The 22,159-nt window shown below is 55.4% G+C and overlaps 2 protein-coding genes across 3 annotated transcripts; one reads left to right on the top strand and one right to left on the bottom strand.

The window, feature by feature from the left end:
• Positions 1–3,753: 3,753 nt before the first annotated feature.
• MYOC (myocilin) lies at positions 3,754–7,316 on the bottom strand. The gene is given in 4 exon segments (XM_030033923.2): positions 3,754–5,665; positions 5,790–5,909; positions 6,460–6,697; positions 6,699–7,316. Coding segments are annotated over 4 exon segments (1,404 nt in total). The 5' UTR covers positions 6,960–7,316; the 3' UTR covers positions 3,754–4,880.
• A 143-nt stretch (positions 7,317–7,459) lies between these two features.
• On the top strand, positions 7,460–20,425 carry VAMP4 (vesicle associated membrane protein 4). 2 transcript variants are annotated; one of them, XM_030032784.2, is made up of 8 exons: positions 7,460–7,591; positions 8,020–8,094; positions 10,040–10,086; positions 10,460–10,498; positions 17,654–17,754; positions 18,338–18,417; positions 18,601–18,652; positions 19,727–20,425. In XM_030032784.2, the coding sequence occupies exons 2-8, from the start codon at positions 8,029–8,031 to the stop codon at positions 19,753–19,755; spliced, it is 414 nt and encodes a 137-aa protein (XP_029888644.1). In that variant the 5' UTR covers positions 7,460–7,591; positions 8,020–8,028; the 3' UTR covers positions 19,756–20,425. The 2 variants fall into 2 exon arrangements, with proteins under 2 accessions (XP_029888644.1, XP_029888643.1); XM_030032783.2 differs by having other exon boundaries at positions 7,462–7,591; positions 7,983–8,094.
• Positions 20,426–22,159: the final 1,734 nt, after the last annotated feature.

Below are 22,159 nucleotides of genomic sequence, written 5' to 3'. Positions count from 1 at the left end.
TACTCTCATTTTAGCTGGTGGGTGACTACAGGCACCGGCTGCACAGGCACCTTCGCAGCAAGGGGCTGTTAAAAGCAAGAGCTTTCCTGCCGGGGGGGCGGGGAGCAGGACTGAGCCTTGGCGTGAGCCTTCCCACGGATGCAGGAGGCTTCCTTCTTGTGCTGCTCCTGAACTGCTCCCTTCCCAACTCGCCGCAAGCAACACACGCTCACTACCACATGTTCAAATCACAGAGTTACTGACTCTGCCTTTAAGCTTGGGGCAGAATGAAGGGTTAAGCATCCTCCAGCCCCTCAGTTGTGGGGCTGATGGCATCCCTGCCTCCTGCCCTGGGGCTGTAGGGTTATGAGGAGGCAGGATTCTGTCAGCCGGCCACCAGAGGGAACTTGGTTCATAACAAACACCAGAAACCTTCTGTTGGTCTCTGAGAAGTAATTCCTGCCTTGGGAGAAGGTGCCGGCTAGCAATGCACCTCCAACAAAGAATGGAAAGCCAGCCGGGGGTGTCGGGGTGGCTCTGCAAGCGCTGCTGGGAGTTGTGCAGATTTGCTTTTGGTCAGGGCTGTTGCTGCCAGCCCCATGGTGGGTCAGTCGGAGCAGGTGGACCTGCCCACCCTTGGTGGGGTGGGAAGCTGTGGTTTGGGGGCTCCGGAGGAGCTGGAGTCCTCTCCTGCCGAGGTCAGTTCTTGCAGGGGGTAAAACTGCAGCCACGTGGAATAAATAAAGGTGCTGTAATGCACAAACGGAGCAATGGGCAGGAGTAACCTCTGAGTAGGTAACGCCACAGGTAAATCGCCCTTTTTACAGGAACCGTACAGGCACAGCTACAGCAAACGCTCCGGGAAAGGAGGATGAAGGTAGGGGAACTGAGTGAATGGAGACATTGGTTTGATCTATAAATGTGCGATAAAAGAGTAACAGAGTTATGCTGATGTTTCCCTGGTTTGAGGCTATCTTCTGCCTGGTTCGTATTGGAAAGACCCGCTAAAAATGGGAAATTGTTCACTGGACTATTTTTAAGGAAATGCTGCTGAAAGGATCAATCTTAAATTCTCCAGTAAAGCCACTAGAAAAGTCAGATGAATTTCCCACAGTCGGCTGTGGGAACGTACCAAGTTTGGGGCTTTTTCTTGTGCTGAGCAGAACAGGGATAATATTTCTGCAGAAACTTAATTAAAAGGAAATGCTTGGGCATTTTGTGCATCCGAATAACCAGGATTTGATGTGTGCATCTCCAAAACAGCCCCGAACCACCGTGACTGCCTTTGAGGCCAGGTTGAGCTTCCAGTCATTGACCCTGGTTCATTGAATATTTTTGTGACACTTAACCAGATAACTTGCTCTTGGCCATTTACGCTGGAATAGCTCTTGCTTTTTTAATTTGAGTGGGATTTGGCGTGTAATCTCTTTTCTAGGACTCTAGTCATCACAAATAATTGTGCTGAACCTCCCATAAATTAGGGAACTGTTTTGTTTGGGGAATTCACTTTCTTTTCTCTTAATAATGTTCAGTCTGTGAAAAGACCGTAACTTTTCTCAAGGGCAAGAGCAGAAGGGGGTTAATGTGACTGGGGCCAGATCCAGCAACCCCCCTCGGCTCAGGCTGGTTTCTTGCTGGGATGCGGGAGGGGAGGGACTCTCTGGGCTTGTTTTTGCAAAGCCTGTTAAGTAAAGCTGTGTATTCAGCGCTGTTCAGCTCCAGCCCAGCTTTCTGGAAATCCTGTGTACATTGGCTTGTCTTCGGGGTTGGTTTTTGGTTTGGGGTTTTTTTTTGTTGTTTTGTTTTTTGGTTTGTTTTTTTTTTTTAGTCAATTAAGTGATGGCCTTCCCAGCCTGAAAAGACCCCGGTGCTGGCAGAGAGCAGGGAGGTGGGAATGGCTGGGGCTGTCTGCCCTCAGTGTCTCCACTCACTGAGAAACCGTTGGTGCTGCTACTCCCTGGGGACCTCTGAACAAGCCCTCCCTTTCATGCTGAGGCTTGACTCGTGCCTCTGGGAAGCTGCGGGACGAAGGGGGGGGCTTCAGCTTCGCCTCCCATCCTGGTTTGGGACAGAAATGCCGTTCTCCCATCCTCGGCGGCAGGTTTTCTGCACGTTGGGTGGATGGCTGCTTGCCAGGCTGCCCCTGGCTGGATCGGGTCTGCCTGCTGCCTGCCTCGCTCTTCCCGGCCCCAGTGGGTACGTGACAGCCTCTGCCTGCTCCTGGGTGACCCCCATAGCTGCCTTCACCCCCAGCTTAATTAGCGCCCTGGATCTTGCCTTCGTGTTTGCCTTGTTCCTCTGCACCAGGGTGGGTTTTTGCAGCAGGACAGAGGGACGCTGCGGGGACGAGGCTGCTCCCCGGGGCAGGGCTACGCACACGTGTTTTCTGAGGCTGGGGGAACCCGTAATGCACCACCAGTTTATTGCAGCAGCCGCGGTCAGTCATGGTGGGACCCCTCTCCCCGTGGTGGGACCAGGACCCCCAGCTCAGCGCAGATACGCATCCTCCTCCTCGTACAGCACCCAGCTGGCTGCGACGGCAGGTGTGGGGCTGCGGTCGATGGCGGGGTCGCTGCCGCCCCCCATCACGAGGATGGGGAAGGTGTCATCCCGGGGCACGGCTTGTGGCACCCCGCACCCCCTGAGGACCAGGGTGCCACGCACGACCCGCTGCAGCGTGCAGGTGAAGTAGCCCCGGCGTGACGAGGAGCCCTGGGGGGCCCCCGGCTCCTGGCACGGCACGGGGCCCTCGGCATTGGAGAAGATGGCGTGGCTGACGGCAAGCGGAGGGATGCGTCGCCGATCCAGCTGGGCTGAGCCCTGCGGCCCAGAGGGTCCGAGTCCAAACGCGGCGCAAACGGGGCAGGCGCAGGGGGCCGGCGGGGCGGCGGGGGCTTGCCGCAGGTCACGGAGCTGCCGGGTCGCGCCGTGGCGGTCGCGTGGGCGCATCACTGGCCGGGGGGACGACTTCGCTCAGGCCGACTTGTGGTGAGCATCCCAGCCCCGGGCCAGGCCTGCCGGGGAGCGAGAAAGGGTCTTTCAGCCTCCTGCCTACCCTGTGGCCCCAGGTCGGTCCCCCATGGGATGCATCCCATCCCACACCTTCCCCAGCCCATCCTGGTGGTCTAGCAGGGCCCTTACCCCTTTTTCCCCCCGCACTGGATTCACCACGGCAGCCCTCACCGCGGAGAAGTGCGTGCAGCCTGCGGCCGGCACCCGCTGCCCTCCCCGCCCCGGCACCCCCTTGTCTCCTGCCCTTCTAGAACGGGGTCAGTTCTGAGCCGGGGCCCATCCCTGCGGCCTCCCGGCTCCAAGTGGTGCCATCCCCTTGGTGAGCAGCCAAACACCCCGGTGCTCCAGCAGCCAAGGGAGGCCGCCTCCGTCCCCCACATCCCTCCCACCCTGTGCTGCCCCCCCGGGCACCAGCCAGCCCAACCCGCAGCCCTGCCACCTGGAGCTCATTAATCTTTCCTATTCAGCAAATCTCCGGGGGTTTAGTGCTGAAGCTTTAACTTTTATTCTGATTCAATGCTCTGGGCATGTCACAGCCCCTCTTCATGCTAAATAAAGGTGCTCCTGGGGTCAGCCCTGTGAGCAGCTGCCTCCCAAATGTGGTGTTTTTCCTGGCCAAAGCCCTACAGCTTCCCCCGCCCCAGCACCTTCAACCTGTCAGAGCATCAAGGGGGGCACCAGCGCTTTACAACCCCTTCTGGGCTCCAGCCCACCAAACCCCAAAGAAAATCCAGGTTTGGAAAGACGAGGTGCAAGGCAGTGTCGGTGGGCAACATTTATTGGGCTGAGACCCTCTGCATCCCCTGGGGCATGCGGCCGCTGCTGCCCCGTCTGCCCCGAACGCCGGGGCGGGGGGAAGCCTCCTACAGCCTTTCTACAATAAATAGTTAAAACGGCATGTTTTGGCCCAGCATGGGGAGCACTGCCGGCCAGGCAGGGCCGTAGCTGCTGCACCGCATCAGTGGCCAGGCACGGCCGGTAAAGCCAAAGCACGTGGCCGAGAGGGGCTGGGCGCGCCAAGCTATGCTCTGCCAGCACTCCTCCCCACCGCTCTCAGCTTCTTCTTCTTCTTCTTCCTCGATAAAACAAGGCTTGTGCAATGAGTGTCCGTATTCCTCGCTGCTTTTGATGCTGCCGGATGATTTTTGGAGGCGGCTGAGCTCCGGGATGACCCCCAGCACTGGCGGTGTGGGATGCAGCGGCGCTTGTGGGCTCTTGGCAAGGGAGCTCGGTTCTGCGGGGGTGCTGGTGGTGGGTGAATGCTGCTCTCCTCTGCGAGGCTGGCACAAGCCAGGGAGGCCTCCCCAAAACTGCTGCTGCCGGTGGGGGGGTGGGTGTGGAGGGCGGCAATGGTGCTCGTGCTCAGCCAGAGCCTGGAAACACGAACCCTGGCCCCGCAGAGGGGATCGCTGCTTGCAACCGAGGAAAGCATTTATTTTAGGTAGAACCCTCCTGGACAGCATCTCCCCACCTCCACCACCTGCCCTGCCCAGCCTTCACTATGCCTGAGCCCTCACTGCTCCAAATTCGGGATGGCCGGCCTGGGTGCTCCCGGAGGATGCTGGAGCAGCTCAGGGCTGGCTGCCACTGTGGCCCATCCAAAACCTGCCGAGGCTGGGGAGAGACGTGTTGCTGGCTCAGCCAGGCTCTGGAGAAGCACTTAATTTCTCTCCCCTGCACTCGAGCACGATGGGATGTTGCCGGAGGTGCCAGCGGGGACGTTGGGGGCCCCATCACGGCGTGGCTGGGCGGCGCGTGGCCCCCACCATCGCCCGGGGCTGTCCGAGGCAGCGCTCCCGGCCGCACCGGGGGGAGCTGGGGAGCAAAGCGGGGTGCCGAGGCACGCACAGGGGTCGCGGGAGCTGAGCCGGCGCGTCCCCGACCCCGGCTCACGCCTGGGAGAGGCGGACGGGGTAGGTGACCATGTTGAAGCTGTCCCAGGCGAAGAGCTGCCGCTCGGCGGGGTTGTAGTCCACCATGCTGAGGTAGCGGAAGCGGTTCTCAAAAGGGATGCTGAGGGCCCGGCTCGTGCCAGTGGCTGTGTCGTAGGCGAAGTTGATGGTGGCGTTGGGCGCCGAATAGCTGCTGACAGTGTAGAGGGTGCCACAGATGACGAAGGAGTTGGCCACCCCCCGCTTGCGGATGTTGGTCTCCCAGGTCCGCCGGATCTCCAGTGTCTCGGGGTCCAGCTTGGAAAGGACGATGGCCCCCCGGGCCTTCTCAGTGCTGTAGATCACCCAGAGCCCCGTCTCATCCACCGCCAGATCAATGTCAGTGTAGCCCCCCCAGGAGTAAGGGTACTGCCCGTGGTAGCCGGCGCCGGGGATCTCCCTCTCGGCCGTGATGGCCTCTCCCCGCAGGTCGTAGCGAGCCAGGGCACGGGAGCGGCGGGGCTGGAAGAAGAGCCCGCCACGGTAGATGACAGCCCCTGTGCTCTCCAGGGGCTGCGGCAGGATGTGCACCTTGGCGGGGTAGCCCTGGGCCAGCTGCTCAGCCGCCTCGTACTGGAAAAGCTGACGGACCTCCGTGCCCACCGTGTCCACGCGCCAGGTAGTCTCCCGCGTGAAGGGGGCCACAGGCTCCGGGTCCTTCATCCACACGCCGTACTTGCCGGCGATGGACTCTGCCCGGCCGAAGACGACGGGCTCCCCCACCCACACCAGCTCGCCGCAGCCTGCTCAGGGACAGGAGGGGAGAGAAAGGGGTTATTGCTCAGCGGCGGCGGCCCCCTCAGGAGGGCCAAGCGGTATTTATGAGCAGCGGAACGTGGGGCCGGCCGGCCGTGCCGGTGGCAGTACCCGAGTCCTTGCTTCCCGGGCGGCCGAGCGCGGTCTCCTCCAGCAGCCGGGATGCGGGAACCTCCGTCCTCTCCGACTGCAGCTCCTGGTAGGCGAGGGGCTGCGGGTCCCAGCGGGGAGCTGCGGCGGGGCCAGGCACAGCGTGGGCAGGGGCCGTGCCTGTCCTCGCCACCCTCGGAGGGCTTCACGCCGGACCATTGCCCCCCAAAACGCCAACGCCTGGGTCGGGAGCCCAGTGGCCCCTCCCGCTGCAGCAGGGCACATCTGTGACCCACTGATGGGGACCCCGCTCCGCAGCCGCTGAGGTTGTTGCCCCCCAGGTGCGGGGTTTAACGCTCCTTGGGGGAAACTCCTAATCCCCCCGGATTAGTGCAGTCCCCTGCGGCCCCAATCCGCTGCGGGGCGGATGATGGGATGACGAGGGCTCTGGCTGCCAGCCCCAGTTGAGGAATGGGGAGGGGGTTTGGTGCAATGGCCTGCGACCCCCCCCGGTAGGGCTGAGCCCTGCAGTGGATGAGTGCCCTGCCGAGGTGCCCGAGAGTGGGGGGGCAGCAGCGGGTGCACCTCATGGGGAGCAGCAAAGGGACTTAACCAGCGTCCGGGGGAGAGGCACTGACGCCGGGGGAGTCGGCGGTGGGGATGCACGGGCGGTCCTGGCCCCGGCACTTACCTTTGCCGGGGCCACGCAGGGCGTCACGGCCTGGCCCCTCTCCGCCGGGGGGACAGCGGGTGGCCCGCAGCCGGGTGATCTCCTGGGTGTTGCTCTCCAGGCGCCTCCCCAGCTCCTCTTTCTCCCGCTCCAGCCGCCTCTTCTCCTCCTCCAGCCGGGATTTGGCCCGCAGCAGCTCGCTGTAGGCGGCCTCCAGGCGAGCGGCCGGGGCCGCTTGCTGGGGGTCCCGTGCCCCCCCCCGCCTCGACTCCCCTCGGCCCCGAGCCCCCCGCGCCCCGCTCCCGGCTCTCCAGCCGGCTCAGGCGGGCGGCGAGGGCGGCCAGCTCGGCCCGCAGCTCCGGCACGCCGCCGGCATCGGGGCACGCCGCCTCGACGGGGCTGGCCACCGTGAAGGAGTAGGTGCAGCGCCCGGCGCTGTCATCGGCACGCCGGAGGAAGGCCGTCTCGCCCCGGCAGCCCAGGGCCAGGCCCCCCCAGAGCAGCAGCCAGGCCCCCAGCATGGCCCCGCGCCGCCCGTGCCCTCGGTGCCTCCGCTCCGCCGCACGGCGGGCGCTGCCGCCCGCATTTATAGGGCGGGAGGGCGGCGGGGAGAGGGTCAGGGCGGCGTGGGGGGGGGGGGGGACGGGGGACGGACGAGCCGGAACCTTCCAGATGCCTGCGGCGGCGGCTTTCGCCCAGCGGCAGCCGGCGCCCCCCCCCCCCCCCCCGGCCTCCCCGAGGCCGCTGGCCGGGCTCCGGCAACCCGCGGCCGCCGCCAACGGCTTTGCTGCCGGGGCCGTGTGCCAGGGACGATGCCGGGGGCCGAGGCGGCCGGACCCCCCCCCAACCCCCCCGCTGCTGTCAGTCCTGTTCCCGGGCTGGGGCCGCCCCCCCTCGCCGTCCCGTCCCACCACCCCCCCGCGCCGTTCCCGCCGGCTCCCAGCTCCGCGCCCCGCCGCACGCCGGCCCCGCCCTCTTCCCCCGACTCCGCCCCTTTTCCCGCCCTCGACTCCCGCCCCGGCATCGATTGCTCCGGCGCTCGGCGCGGCCGGCGGAGCGCCGAAGCGGTCGATGGGACAGCTGACTTGCCGCCGCCGCCGCTGCTGCCGCCGCACCGGCCATTTCCCGCCGGCCCGGCCCGTAGCGGAGTCCGGTGAGCGGGGCGGTGGTGGGGTCCTGCGCCGTCGCGGGGGTGGGGTGTCTCTGTCTGGGCACCGGCTCGGCTCGCCAGCGGCCCCCGGGGCACCGGAGGGCTGGACCGGAACGGCGGGGCCGGGCGAAAGCGCGGGTGCCGGGCACCGGCTGCCCTTGCAGCCCCCATCCCCTGGGGCCATCGCATCCACCGTCCTCAGGCTCTTTTCCCCTTCCCCCCCCCCACTCCTCCGGGCCCACCGGTGCGGGGGGCTGCCCGCGGGGCCCCGCCGGGCGCTCCCTCCCCCCTCACACCCGTTCTCCCGGTCCCCGGCCGAGGGGCGGCCGCGGGACGAGAAGTTCGGGTGCCGGGCAGCCAGGTGACCCGGCCGTTCCCCGCGCCTCCCCTCTAGGCTTCTCCTCCCGGTGACGAAGCCGCCTCTCCCGCAGGTAGAGACCATGCCTCCAAAATTCAAGCGGCACCTGAACGACGACGAGGTGACGGGCTCGGTGAAGAGCGAGCGGGTGAGTACCGGCGGGGCCGGGGACCGGTGCCGGTGGCCGTAACGGTGCCATAGCAGGCTGTTACTTAACGTAGGGGTGCCCACGGTGGGCAGGTGGGCCTTAATGGGCCTTGGGGACCCCAAGGGCCCCGGCATTGCCCCGTGCCGTTAGCCACCGGGCCGGTGCGAGGTAAGCTACGGCTCCCTTTGCCGAAGGGGCTCCTGTCGCCACAGCCTTCGGCCGCGGGGCCCGAGAAGCCCATATCGCTGTTGATAGCGATGTTTAGTTAGTGAGGGGACCGTCCGTGTGGCACACCTGGTCTGTGTATTTTAAAACAAACCTTGTTAGGAGATACGGCTCTTTTGAGAACCTGTTTCAGTTCCTTTAGTCTGCCTCTACGGCTGTGAGATCCTGGTGTGCTCCAGTCTCCTGCCTCTCCGTAGAGGTTGGCCTGGGCACGTCATGGCTTTCCTCCCCATGTAGCTGGCTGAAGGACTCGTGTGAAGTTACCCTACGCTTTGCAGCTGAATTTTTCTCCTGTCACCAAGGTCCCTTGATGTTTCAGGCTTTGAAATATGGGTCAAAGTGGTGCGGTTGCCAGTTTCAAACAAAGTGGATTTAAGCTGATGTGTCTGTCCTGGGGTCATACTGTGCTAAAACCGACTTTAGACTGTAGTCTAAAATGTTGCTGCAGCTCACGATAACTGTCAGTGAGAGGAGGATCCCGTGTTGCCAAGAGCGGTTCGTTCATCCCTTGAGGGAGGCAATGGCTGAAACTATTGCATGGTCTCGTGGGTTGCTTAAGTTGATTGAGCAAATGTGACAAGGATGGAAATGTAGGTGAGCTTCAAAATAAGAGCACTGAGCTTGCAGGTGGGAGCCTGAATTTATGCACAGGGGAAGCAGCAGCTGTTGGTACCGTAAGGACCATCCGATGTGTTCCTAGGCCCACATGTTTAAGGTGTCGTTTCCCCTTCTTGGTTATTTTTGACCCTCAGTAGATGTTACTGGGAGCCCTCAGCTCGATTGGAAAATTTGTGCTGCCCTGGTAAGAGATATGAGCTCTAGTAATGTACATCTTTGTCCAAAACTTTCAAGCTTAAGTGGGATCTTGAGGTTGCTCTTAAAAATCAGCCTTTGGATCGTCTGATGGGGTGTAGTGAGGAGCCCTTTGGTGTGAAGCAGAGGCGCTACCAGACTGCTCTGCTTTCCAGCCTGGCTGTAGCGTTTGCCCGAGTGGGGGTTTGGAGGGGTGAACCCCTCCGGACGTACCATGTAGGGACACCAATGTGTTTCCTTGCAGTCATCCTTCTTACGCCTGCTGCTGTCAGATGGCTGGAGAAACCACATCCTCCAAATCAGGAGTGGATCTGATTTTCCATGTGGATGGGATACCCCAGGGTGGCTGTAAGAGATGCTGACTTTTTTTAGCAGCTGCCATTGACCGAGTGCAGCACTGGGGATCGTCCCTTGAGCAGAGAGGGCCTTCCTGCCACAACTGGCCTGTGCAGGGACTCTGCCTGCTGCTTGCCAAGGCAGGGCTCACCGTGCTGACGCACTAGTTGCTTCGATGTCACAGGGAGTTGTAGTGATCCCTAGAATTGGGATCTGAACCTGCACAGGCAACTGGCCATTGATGCAAATCCAGTTTGGCTCAGTGGCAGAGGTGCGAGTTGTCCCAAGTCAGAGCTGCAGAGCTTTGCATTGGTCTGTGCTTTACAGAGTTAGCAAACACTACCGAGGTGATAATAGCAGCACAGAGACATCCATCTCATCCCTTGGTCACAAGTGGAGAGAAACAGCACGACTCCAGACACCTAAAAAGTACCATCGATCCCCTCCAAAGGAGGGCTCGTGTGTAACCTGCAGTCAGAGGATGCTGATTGCATCCTAAGGGCTAGAAACGTGTGTGTGAAATGGTGGTTGCTTATTGACAAAGTGGTTTGGTTTTTTTCTATGTTTGCAGAGGAACCTGTTGGAGGAAGATTCAGATGAAGAGGAAGACTTTTTCTTGTGAGTTTCTGAACGGTTGTTGTAGGGAATGCGATGTCTTAACTGCCTACAGCTCTGAGACTGAAGGCGTCGAATACCAAAAGCTGTTCCCTGCCACGTAGGTGGGGGCTTGGGAATCAAAACCTTTGATTCCTTTGAGATGATCTCCCAGAGCCTTGGCATGGCTTAAGCATGAATTAAGACTTAGTAGGTGTGACCTTTATAAAAGTGGGGTGTCCCATGTATCGTGAGACGTGGGAGGGGCTGATGGGAGGTATGAGAACAATTCTCCATCCACAAGGTGTTGATTCTCTCTTGCATATCTTTTGAGTCTGTTTTAAAAACATGTTTTCATTGTATCTTCCGTACTGATTGCTCTCTTTTCTGCCTGCAGGAGAGGGCCATTTGGACCCAGGAATGACAAGATCAGGCAGTAAGTTGTTCCTCAGTGTCACACAGATAATATTTTCTTCTGGCACTGCGAGTTCCTGCTGCTGTCTTACCGGAGTATTTCTGTGTAGTTCTGAATATGAACATGGCTTGTGTGTGCTTTATTCTAATTGACATTTCCTACCCTATGTGTCCACAGTGAAGGGAAATATCAACTTTGATTCACGCTATCAAGAAATTGAGCATTGACAGAGGTAAAGGGATAGGATTGTATTACAGTAGCTTAGTGGAGTTTCTAAAGCCCTTGCTGTATTCTGGTGATAACCTGTTCCATGCTTTTGAGGCTCTTTTTCTAGAGCATTAACCCTGAATTTTAACCTTTGCTAGCACCATTTTTTATTGTTTTGTTTCTTTTTTCTTCATCCTTTAACTTGCTGCTCAATGTTTCAAGATAGGAAGTGGTCAAGAACACACCAGGACCATGTTTTTTGGGCAGTGGCTGGGCCGCCTCTTCTCCAGATAAAAACCTGATATAGGTGAGCTGGAGATGAGCAGTGACTCAGTGGGTCAAAGCAGCTGGACAAACAGGAAACCATTACAGCTGGAGGAGGATTAGTGACTGCAAGAAGGAAGGAGTGAACACTCTGGATCCTTCTCCCATCGAGTCATTTCCTGCATGATGCTTGTTCTGGGCTCCAGTTTGCCCTGTCCTTTCCTATGAGGGATGCGATGGTGGTACTCAGTGGAAAGGGGCCGGTTATTCCCAGACCCCTGGTTTGCATTGTGCTGTTTCCTTTGCTGACCTTTGTGGAGCCAGAACAGAGATCTGTGGGGGACTGATGACCGGGCATTAATCAGACTGGGTCATCTCGTGTGCAGCCTGAGCGTTGCTCTTCATTAGGAATTTTTTTGTGCCGGGAAGAAGCCGGCGCAGCTCTGACATGACTCATTGCCAATGTCAGCGTTAGGCAGTGCTTACTTGTGTGCCCGCTTGCCACATTACCTTGAGGGGCAAAGTGCACTTGCGTTACACAAGAGGCAGCGGGTCAGTCACTGCGCCCTGAGTTTTCAGGGGGTCTCTGTTCCCTCCAGGGTGTGAGGATGCTGTTGGTAGATGTGCACTGGTCCTTACAGTAAGCCAGTGTGGATAAAGCCTCCCTTCTAGGGCAGTGCCATGCTGGTCTGGAGTGAATGGGAAGGGTGAGAATTGGTTTTATGAGTGGGGTCCCGCCCCCATAAAAAGGTGGATAGGGGGTGACATCTACCCCTGCGTCTTCTGCTGCTGGAAAGGAATTACAGAGCATCTTCCGCCTTCCCTGCATGGTGGGGGAAAACGGGAGCTCTTCTCTTCCCACTGTCTTGGCCAGGCAGAAGGGAGTGGGAGCTTAGGTAGAGGATAGCACCACAGCTGTGAGGGGGAAGCAAAACGAAAGAATTCACCCAGGAGCTGATGGGTTCATAGGTGTGATGTGACTAATGCCCAACACACGTGAGGCTTGCCTGTTGCCAGAGATTGCCTGTCTAGTGGACCTGGTGTGGGGTATGTCCCTTGGCGTAGCAAGTGGCTACATCTATCTAGTATCTAGAGCATCTATTATAAAATAGTATCTACTTTCTGCTCTCATCAGTGTTGATCATTTTGTTTAATAAGCACTTACAGTGTGCAGTCGTTTCTTGTCATGGAGCTTATTATTAAGCTTCTGATCAGACAGGCCCTTGTGCTGGATGGACTGATGCGTGGTCTCATAATGATGCCGTTCACTCTGGTTTCAACAGCGGAGGAAAAGGAGGGTTGGGTTGCTGCTGAAACACTGTAAGGAAAAGACATTTTAAGGAGGAATTTGAGCATTTGGAGAGCTGAGGCGTAGCTGGGCAAAGCTAGAAAGACTGTTGTAGTTGTACAGGGCTGCAGGAATGAGGTGTGAAGGTAGGCGTAAAAGGAAACTGGACAGAGGATTGGGCAGAGGAAAAAGTGATGGGATTATGGGAGCAAAGGTGCGGAACATGTCGAATGTGAGGGGCAAGACTGGAAACTTTTCCTAGTTGTCCTTGGCAGCAAAGGAGCTTGGGTCAGGGTGGAGAGTTTGGCAGCAGAGACCCTTGAGGCTGGCTCAGCTGCAGAAAGAGATGGTGGGGAACACTGCAAACCTCGTAGGGGAAAGAGGTGAGTTAGAGCCAGTAGTAGTGGTGGGAGAAAGCGTCACAGTCCGCTCCATGCTGTGTTTTGTCCTGATGTGTCTGGAAGTTCAGGGTCTGTTGTCCCAACAGCTGCTCGTTGGGGTGGAAGCTCCTCTGGTGATGTAAGTGGCCACAGGGGATCCCTTAGGCTCCCTCCGAGATCTCACCGTCCCTGGGGTCGGCTGGAGCTGAAAGGTAGTTTTTAACTGGCTTTTATCCTTTTCCTCAAAGTTACAAAGAAGAGGTAAGGGAGAGCTGATATCTCTTCTCTGCCTTTGCTTCCAGGCCTTGTGAGAAGTCCTGAATGTGTGTAGCGAGAGCTCTTAGTGCCTTTTTGGGGGAAGTTGGGAAGTTCATCTTCCACCTGGGTTGCTTTTATGTAGAAAAGGAGCTTCTCATCACAGGTCATCTTTTGAAAAATGTAACTAAAATCCCCACGTTTCCTGCACTGCTTGACTTCCTTTACCACTGATGTTTCTGCTTTCAGGCAACCATGCTGCTGGATTTGGGTTCCTGCTCATGCTGGCCATGAGGCTCAGCACACCATTGTGGTTCCCTGGGATCCAGGTCTGGGTCCTTGTGATTCCCCCATCGCGCTGCTGGCAGTAGCCAGCGTCCCTGGCCCTGGGGCTCAGCCCCAGTGGCTCTGTCTGGCTGCAAGCCCCAGGTTACTTCCTGAGGAGGGGGAGTGTTTGGGGAATGGTTTGAACGCAAGAGTTGACAGCAGCTTCCCAGGCCCTGGATGCTCATTGCAGGTGGGTGGTTGTGCAGTGGACATCAGCCATAGTCCAGACCTTCATTTGAAGGTGGTACCGAGACTGTATCATCAGGCATCCTTGTTGGGGGTAATCCTTTCAAGGACTGGAATAGCAGCATAGACTGTTGTCTTCCTTACTGTTGTGATGAACCAGCAACTTAAAGACAGGGATTTGTGGCAGGGTTCAGCCCTGATACCCTGTTGAATACAGCAGGGCTGTCTGCTGGGCAGCCCCTCTGCAGAGAGCCATGCCTTGGGGAGCACTGTGATGTGCTGGCCTCCTGCCTTTGCACCGTCCGTCTGGCTTGGCTTTCCATCCTGTTCCCTTTTCCCTGGGTTACTGCCACAACGAGGGGTGTTTGGGTGTAATTTTCACCAAAATACACAGCACTATTAATATCGCTGGGGTGGAAAATAGAAGTGTGTCATGCTGGCTGTAAACAGCCAGCTTGGAGACAAGAAGCAGCCTTGAGCAGTACATCCCATGGTGCGTGCATGGCCTGTTTACGGCGTCTGAAGAATGCAGCACTGTTGTTAGCCCAACACCGTGACCAGCCCAGGGAGTTTTTCAGTAGCTAACCCAGTGCAGCCAGAATGGAAAGGCTTATTCCTCCCGCTCTGGACCCAGCAAAGCACAAAAAAATAGGAGTCTAAACCAAGCTAAGCGCCATTGGGTCTCTTGTTGCTTTGATGGCGTACACTTGCTGTCCTTGTTAAAAGCATCATATTTGCAGTAATTAGTAAGAAGGAGGGTCGTGGGAGACATATTTTATGCTTTTTGCCTTGGTCCCTTTCCTGGCAGGTATTTAGTCTACTTTATTTCTCTTGGAAGTCTGGCAGGAGTGAAGCACACAAAATGTATGTGTCAAAAGCCAATAGCTCCCTAACAGGAAATACACTTTGTATTAGAGGATTCATTCTCTCTTGCCAAATAAAACAAGAAAATATTTTCTTCTTGATGCAACTTGAGTTTCCAACCTCAAGCATGCCAAACTAGTGGGAATTTTTGGATTTGTTCTGAAACTGCAGGGCTAATGCATTGGCTGGGCATCTTTCAGCCCCCTCCTGGAGAGGCATCTCTTGTAGCAGTGATGGGTGGGAGAGAGCAGAAAGCAAGGACTGGCTTAAGGTCTGATTAAGGCACTGTGTGGAGATCAAAGTTTCATTCCCTGGCTTGGTCTCTTCCTTCTTGTTTTTTTCCAGGGTTCTCTTTTACATCAGATATCAAAAGATATTGGGGTGCTCAAATGTGTCTATGTTCCATGGGAGTTAAACACCTCAACATCTGTGAGAGTTTAAGCCTTGATTTCTCTGTGCCTCCATTCTCCACCTGTGAAATGTTTTGTTCTCTTGGGGACAGCTAACAGCATTCCCAGGCTATGGGCAGGCAGCAAAGGCACGCAGCATTTCACCAGTAGCTCAAGTGAAAAGAGGTGGGATGCTGAGATGCAGCTTGGGCAGTGGGGGTCTGTGCTCCAGAGGTGTCTCCCAAATGCTGGTACACAGCAGAGCAGCTTGAAGTTACATACCTGCCCACTCTGCCTCGAATGCTTTGGGGTGCTCGGGGACTGCAGCAGCATCTCTCCAGGCTCTGACCTGTACTGGTGGGGATACAGGTGGCATTGCATTGCAGTGCATGTTCCTAGATGCATTGTAACCTTGCGTGCCCCCACTTGTTAGTTGTACCAAGATAACTTGGTTACAAATCTGTTGTGGGAGGAAATCTCTTTATTTTGGAGCCAGTAAATGATTTTAGAAACATTTACATACTGCAAATGTAGTCTTCTGCCTGTAAAACTGATGTTTATTGCCTTAGATGAGCCAACTTGGCAAAAACTTGAGGATAACAGATGTTCAAGCTATAGCAGCGTTGCTGGTGGGTCTGAGCTGGGACTCGTCCGTTGTGCCAAAGTAATGAAACCCCCTCGCAGAGCATGCCTCCACCTCATGTCCTCACCCACTGCCCCAAGGAAGGGCCGTGGGGCAGTGCATGTCCCGCGTGGGGTGGACACATCTGCCTGCGTCCTCAGTGCCACCTTCTGTGCTTTCCCAATGGTGGCAACTCTGCCACTTGCCTCGTACCTTGCAAAACAAATGGTGGATCAGAACAGGCTTGTGGGCATGGGGCAGGTTGCTGCTGAGAGGCATTTGGGGATTGTCTATGCCTTTCACCTTCAGATAAGAAACTCCTGGCAGGCGGCTGCCGTTGATGTGGAAGGCAGGAGCTGCCACTGCATGGTGTAGGTGGGTTCAGAGAGATGCTGCTCCCACGGACTCTGCGATGCAGCACAGGGAAGGCAGGTCCCTTTCTTGTGGTGTCCTAAATAAAGCAAGTTTTTACCTGTGCTGCTGGAGTCCAGCATGTGCCATACGAGGGCTGTTGAGTCAGAAATTGGCTTCAGAGGGGTTGCCTGTCTGTTCCAGCTCTGGAAGCCGCAGTGCAGTGGTGCTACACAGCCTGACTGGAAACGCTAAGATGGGAAGCCCCTTCATATTCAAAGATCTGGAGTTCTTTCTAGAGCTTTTTGGGGAGAAAAAAGCCTTTTCTTTTAATGACTTTCCTTGCCTGTTTTTGGAACGATAAGTAAATGCTTTTCCATTGTGACCACTATTGTCTGTTGCAGCCGCTCCCCACGTGTGCATCTGCTCAGTGAGAGGCACGTAGCTGGCAGGGAGGCAGGAGAAATAGGTCAATGTGCACCTATGTCTCTAATTAATTAGAGGCACGGTGGCTCGGATGGAGCCCTGTTCCTGGTTCTGCAGTGTGCCATTGACTGGCCTTGGGCAAGTTGCTCTGAGTCTTTCTTGGCCCTGGCTTCCTGGGCCATGGTGGAGGATATGCTGTCCTCGTCGTACCAAGTGCTCTGAGCCTAGGTGCTGGATGATGGCTCTTTAAGTGGTAAAGTTAGGTCTGATGCTTGCTGTAAAAACCCTGATTTGGCAAATAATGTCTTTGAGCTTCTGCATCTGTGAGCTGGCAGTGGGAAGGAGAGAGTTTTGTGGGGGTCCAAAGAGGAAGATAATGTGACTGGATAATTTGGGGAGCAGGATAGTATGGGTGCTAAGCAGGTGTTAAAGATGAGGTACTGGCAATCCTTCTTCCCCTTGGGGACACCAGTGCCGCACTGTTAATAGGAGGTATGCATTTCTGGTGATGTGGAGAGCTGGTGAAGTGGCCTATTTGTGCTGCGTATTTAGCAAATGCTGGATGGGGTTTGATATGTTTTGAAGTGCTTAAATGTTTTTAATCAAGGCAACCTAAGCTGTCAAACCGAAGACTTATGCAGAGTGAGTGGCCTGGAGCTATTTCTGTTTTGTTGCCCTGTGTGTAGCATTGCCTCCAAGACATTGCTGTTGCCATTTACTTTCTGGGAACAGTATGTCTCAAACAATGTATTGTCTCCCTAGGGCCCCAAGAAATTTCTTATTTCTATCTCCAGGAAAATAAAAGTGTATTAGCTCCAAAATACAAACCAGAATGTAGCAGTATTTTTCCACCAGGAGAATTTTTCTCTCTTACTAGTGTGGCTTTTTTATGGAGTGAATAAATGCATTTATAATAACCCTGCGGGTGTGATTTAGGCTACTGTTCACTGAAGCAACTACCCACAGAGTTGCGTAACCTATGAGAAGATGGATTATAATAACTTGGTTTAGTTCATATCAGCCATTTCTTTACTGTCCTCTTGATGCCCCTGGCAGAGTGGGTTTCATTTAGCAACTCCATTCCCAGAGGGAGGAGTGCACCTTGCTTTGATTTCACCCCAAGTTCTTTAGCAAAGGTGCGGTGTGAGGTTCTATGAAATCTGGAAAGATAAGGTGTGGGTTTTTTTGGTTTTTTTGGGGGGTTTTTTTGGTTTTTTTGTTTGTTTGGTTTTTTTGGTTTTTTGTTTTTTTTTTTTCATTTGTGAGCTCTTCTGCAGCAGAGGTGCAGACCAACAGCAATTAGTGCCTTTCCTTACTGCATTTATGTGTTAAAGGTGTTACAGAGGGTGCCCTGCTTCTGCTGACTTCCCAGTGCTCTCTTTGAGCCCCTTGTGTTCCCTTACCCTTCCTGGGATTGCTAGAGATCCGCCCCAGGCAGTGCCATGCCTCTAGCTTTCTCGGCACCTCATCAACCTCCTTCCACTGTTGTCCCCTTTGATTTTTGTCAGTAAGCTCTCAGATCCCACCAGCCTGGGCAGCTCTGAGCAAGGGCTGGCACTGCAATGCACAGCTGGTGGTCTCGCTTCTGCCCCTCACGCTGCCTTTGTTCTGCTCTAGTGTCCAGAACCAGGTGGACGAAGTCATTGACGTTATGCAGGAGAACATCACGAAGGTGATTGAAAGAGGCGAGCGGCTGGATGACCTGCAGGATAAATCAGGTGCAATGCTAAATGCAGCTCTCCTGGCCTGTTCCCCACATGTCCTCCCTGTTGCTGCGCCAGGTTACCTAGTTCCAGTTCAGAAAGTGCCTAATGGCAGAACTGGGCTTGTATTTCTATCCTTCTGGAGAGAGATGGTTCCCACCCTTGGGCTGCAGATCTAACTTTCTGCTGATGCTTTCCTCTTTCCACCTTCACCTTCTGCTGCCCTGCACAGAAGTGTTAGTTTGGAGGAGTTTGGGTGCTGTGATCTAGTTGTTCCTTCAAGCAAAGGTAGAATGGTCTGTCTCCCAATGGCCCTGAGCACTTCAGCTGCTCACTCGCTTGCTGGCTTGCAGAGTGAATTCCTGTCCTCAGGGGACAGCCAGTACAAAGGGGGCTCAGTGGGACTCAGCAGGTCTGTGTGTGCTCTAGCAAAGGGCGTCACATTGGCATCTGCTGTGGCTTTGGTGAATCATGCTGTGGTTGGGTCTTTTCCCCTAATGCTGAGTTTATTGCTTAAAACTCAGTGGAGTTAGTAGAATGAGTGGGTGCTCTGACCATGGGTGCGTTGCTGAATCGCCTCCTTTCTTTCCTTCAATAGAAAGTTTATCAGACAACGCAACAGCTTTTAGCAACAGAGCCAAGCAGCTTCGGAGGCAGATGTGGTGGCGAGGCTGCAAGGTGAGCAAGAACGAGAACAGGCAGGGGTGGGTTTGTGGAGGCACGGTTACCTGCCCTGCCTGGGAGGGGATGGAGAAGCTCTGCTTTCTAGCTGAAAAGATGCTGGAAGCCAAAGGCCCCCTTCCAGGTAGACGCAGCCACACATGGCACCCTATGTAACATGCTTCTGTGTGTCCCTTGCAGATGAAGGCGATCATAGTGCTGGTGGCAGTCGTTCTCCTGCTTGTGATTATCGGTGAGTAGCTCCAGGTCACCCCAGCCATGTCTGGTATTGAAATACTCATGGCACGCCACACCATGAATGATACCGTGGTGCTGTTGTCCCTGGGGGAGAGCACCTGAGCTACTCCCGTCGGGCCCCACACTGACTTAAGCGGTCATAAAAGGTGCCTGTAGACCACTCCATGCTGCTCTTCTGCAAGGTTTAAACGCAGAGGAACAGACTCAAACCGAATCCTACTGTGGCCAAAGAATGCCAACATTGCCCTGCCCTGACAACATTGTACTGATCCAGGGTTGGCACTGACTGATCCCGAGGCTGGTGGGAGTAGATGGAAGAGTTTCAGACTGCAGCGATGTCTCCCAAAGGCCCTTCCACATATATTAGCCATCTTGCAATGGGTCTGGTCCCTGCAAACGCTCTTCCCCAAAGCTGCCAGGCTGCTTAATTTTCAGCAAGTAGCTGTTGTGGATTTGCCGTTGGTCTCTTCCCCTGCCCTCTGCCCTTCCTGCTCAGCCTTCGTCTCTCTGGAGCTCCCCAGAGCAGAGATGTCGCTGCTTTTCCTACCAAACAGGTAATAATGACCAGAGCATGTTTCTTCCAGGCAGAAGTAATTCAGCCCTCTGCTTCTAGAATGATGCTCCAGGGATCAAGGCAGTCCAGCACGGTAGCGCAGCTCTTTCGTGCCACTGGGTCCGGAGGGTTTTCCTCCTATTGACCATGGCTGGGGACAGCTCTGTAACGGTTCTTGTTACTTCAGCAAAACCCTTGCAGCCTCTTGTCCTGCTGACACACAGCCTGCAGCAGGAGAGGCAGAGCTAGCAGCAGGGTGGGAGCATTGTAGAGAGAGAGACTGATGGAAAATCCCATCTGGTTTAATTTTGGGAAGCTGGAAGGAGATGAAGGTGGCAGGAAATGTTGTCTAGCATGTGTGCAGGCAGCAGATTGCATTAGCTTGAGCTTGGAAACACTTTCCTATGCAGCTGCCTGGTGTTTGTCACTACAGAAATGGGGGGGGATCTCTCTGGCGGAGATTGGTGTTGCATGCGAAGGTGTGTGGCTGAGAGCTTGTTTCTTTGTGTTTTCCAGTACCCATAGTCCTGAAGTACCATACCTGACGGGGCAGCTGGAGGCTTCAGTGGAGCTGGCTCTGGGATAACCAAACTGCTGTGTAATTTAAGTGAGATATCTGTATATAGCTTTGAAGTTGTTTTTCTCCAAGGAGTGAGGAGGTGGTGGCAAGTAGCCAGTTCTAACAGTGTTTTAAGAACTGCCAAATGACCCTTTTTTTGGTTGAGTACCTGCTCCTGCTGTTAGACTTTTTTTATAACAGAAGATTCAGTTCCGAAACTGCCTGTTTTGTGGAATTCTGAGTCTCTGGTTTGGAGCTGGCTACTTGCCACTACAATTTATCTGTATATATGGTTGAGTTCTAATATTAATAATAATACTGTCTGAGCAGTTCCCTGCTGCCTGCTGTGGAAGGCAGAGGGGACTCTGTCCTTTCATCAGAGCAAAGGAGGGGAAAAATGTCTGAAGAGAAACGTATTATTATGTTACAGGGAACTGACCCTTCTATGGAGAACTGCAAGGGTGATGTTTCTCTCTTCTCCTTCAAAAAAAAAAGGGGGGGGGGGGTGGGCAGGGGGTAGAAAAAAAGAAATAATTAGGTTTTACAATCCAGAAGACTTTCTGGTCCTGCCATAGGAATGCACAAGCTCAGTGTTTTCAGTATCGCTGCTTACAGCTGTGACTAAAGACATTCCAGTAAACCTATTTTTGACTGTACATCTGGAGTTCCTGCACGTCTTCATAGTTCTGGAGGACATTCAGGGCGCTCTGCTGCTGGGAGTCCCTAGGAAAGGGCTGTTTCAGTGTTTTCTTCACCAGAAGCAAGAACTGTGTGTAAAGCCCAGTTATCAGCCCAATGATGTAAGAGACACAGCAGGAGGACAGCAACTCTCCTGAAACCAGTCCAGGGTGAACAAGCTCCCTCCATATTCAGAGCCGTTCACCTTGATGTGGTGGTTGCAGTCCCAAATGCCAGCCTGTTTCGCTTCACTGTGATCCAGTGGGCTGGGGTTGTTCCCTGACACATGTGCTGGGGTGCTTGGGGAGGCGTAGGGGCCCCTGTGCCAGACTGAACAGGAGCTGAGCTCCTCCATCCGTGGGTGGAACTGCTGTGTTTTGGCTGTCTCCATCCTTGGTCTCAGGTGTTTGGTGGCATTTCTGTCTGCCCTTTGTTTTTGGGACCCTTGTTCCTCCAGCCCTGAGCCTGGGACTGTAGCTGAGCCGAGATCAGGCTCTCTTGGTTCTCTTTTTGCTGACTCTTTTCTGATGAGAGAAGCATTGTCCTGTGTAGTGTGTGTGTCTGAAGTAATGTTGGAGAGGGGAAGTGGTGCCCCAGAGAATTCCCAGTGCCATGTCCCAGCTTCCTCTTCTGAACCCGCCCTCAGGACCTTGTACACAGTTTCCACCTGAGTGGTGGTGTGGCTCCATGCAGAGACAGGGATTAAAAGTGAGCACAGTAGGCTGGAGGGTTGGATGTGATTACAAGCTCTGCTTGCCCAGCTGGAATATAAATAGGGCTTTTGCCCTCTGTGGGTCCTGGTCTCTCCAGGTGGGAACCAGAAAGCCAGGCTGGGTTTTTCCTCCTGAAGTGTAGCCTGATTTTAAGATCATGCACCCAGTGGAAGGGACAAAAATCATCCTGCCTATGCCTTTGGCTACTCTCCACCTGCAAGGGAACAAGAGGGTGGATGAAGGGGGACTGTGTCTGTCTTCAGGGGGGCTGCAAGTCTTGCTGAGCTGTCAGGTACCTTTTCCTGCCAGCTGGAAAGTGAGTTAATGGCACTGCGAGCCTGCGTTAACGGCCGTGCTGTGCCTGCTCTGGCCTGCCTGCTAGGGCAGGCTTTACTCCTGCTGCTGGAGAGTCCTGCCAGTACCTCTGGCTTTCTCTCCCAGCCCCATCTTGCCTTTGCTCCTGCTGCCACCCATGAAGGACCTTGGTGCCGCAGCAGTGTGTCAGGACTTCAAATCCCTGCTGGCACCAGGTCTGAGCAAGAGAAGTTAGTTCTGCAGTTGCTCGCTAGAGGCGAAGCCTGGCTTTAAAGCTGGGCTGAGGGCCTTGGAAAATGGGTGCTGGTAGGATGAAGGATTCACAGCAACCCTACTGTGTTAAAGAACTGCTTATAGGTGCCGAATATGGGAGCTGCTACTATGCCCTCTTTAGCCCTGTCCTTGCTGGCTTTGGCAGATCTTCAGCAGCAGCAGGTCCTTAGGGAGAGTTTCCAGATAGCATTGAACTCTCCTCAGTGCAAGCACTGGCATACCACCCTGAGAAGTGCTGCTGTTACCACCATGCCGCCAGTGTGCTGCTTTGGACAGGCACAAACACTTTTCCAGCTGACCCAGATCCACAGAGAATGAGGTGGCAAGGTTAGTGTCCCTGACCCTGGACTGTTTGTGTCTTGTGCCTGCCTCAGACTCATCCTTTGGTACCAGCAGGACTGGACCAGGCCG

Source organism: Aquila chrysaetos, chromosome 12 (genome assembly GCF_900496995.4).
Source record: "Aquila chrysaetos chrysaetos chromosome 12, bAquChr1.4, whole genome shotgun sequence".
Lineage (NCBI taxonomy): Eukaryota > Metazoa > Chordata > Aves > Accipitriformes > Accipitridae > Aquila > Aquila chrysaetos.
This window is presented reverse-complemented; position numbering and strand designations above follow the sequence as displayed.

Excerpts from the sequence above, each read along its gene's own strand:
- VAMP4 (XM_030032784.2), top strand. The coding sequence starts at position 8,029 with ATGCCTCCAAAATTCAAGCGGCACCTGAACGACGACGAGGTGACGGGC. Across the intron at positions 10,087-10,459 it reads GAAGAGGAAGACTTTTTCTT|GAGAGGGCCATTTGGACCCA; the intron begins GTGAGTTTCTGA and ends TTCTGCCTGCAG. Across the intron at positions 18,418-18,600 it reads TGTGGTGGCGAGGCTGCAAG|ATGAAGGCGATCATAGTGCT; the intron begins GTGAGCAAGAAC and ends TGTCCCTTGCAG.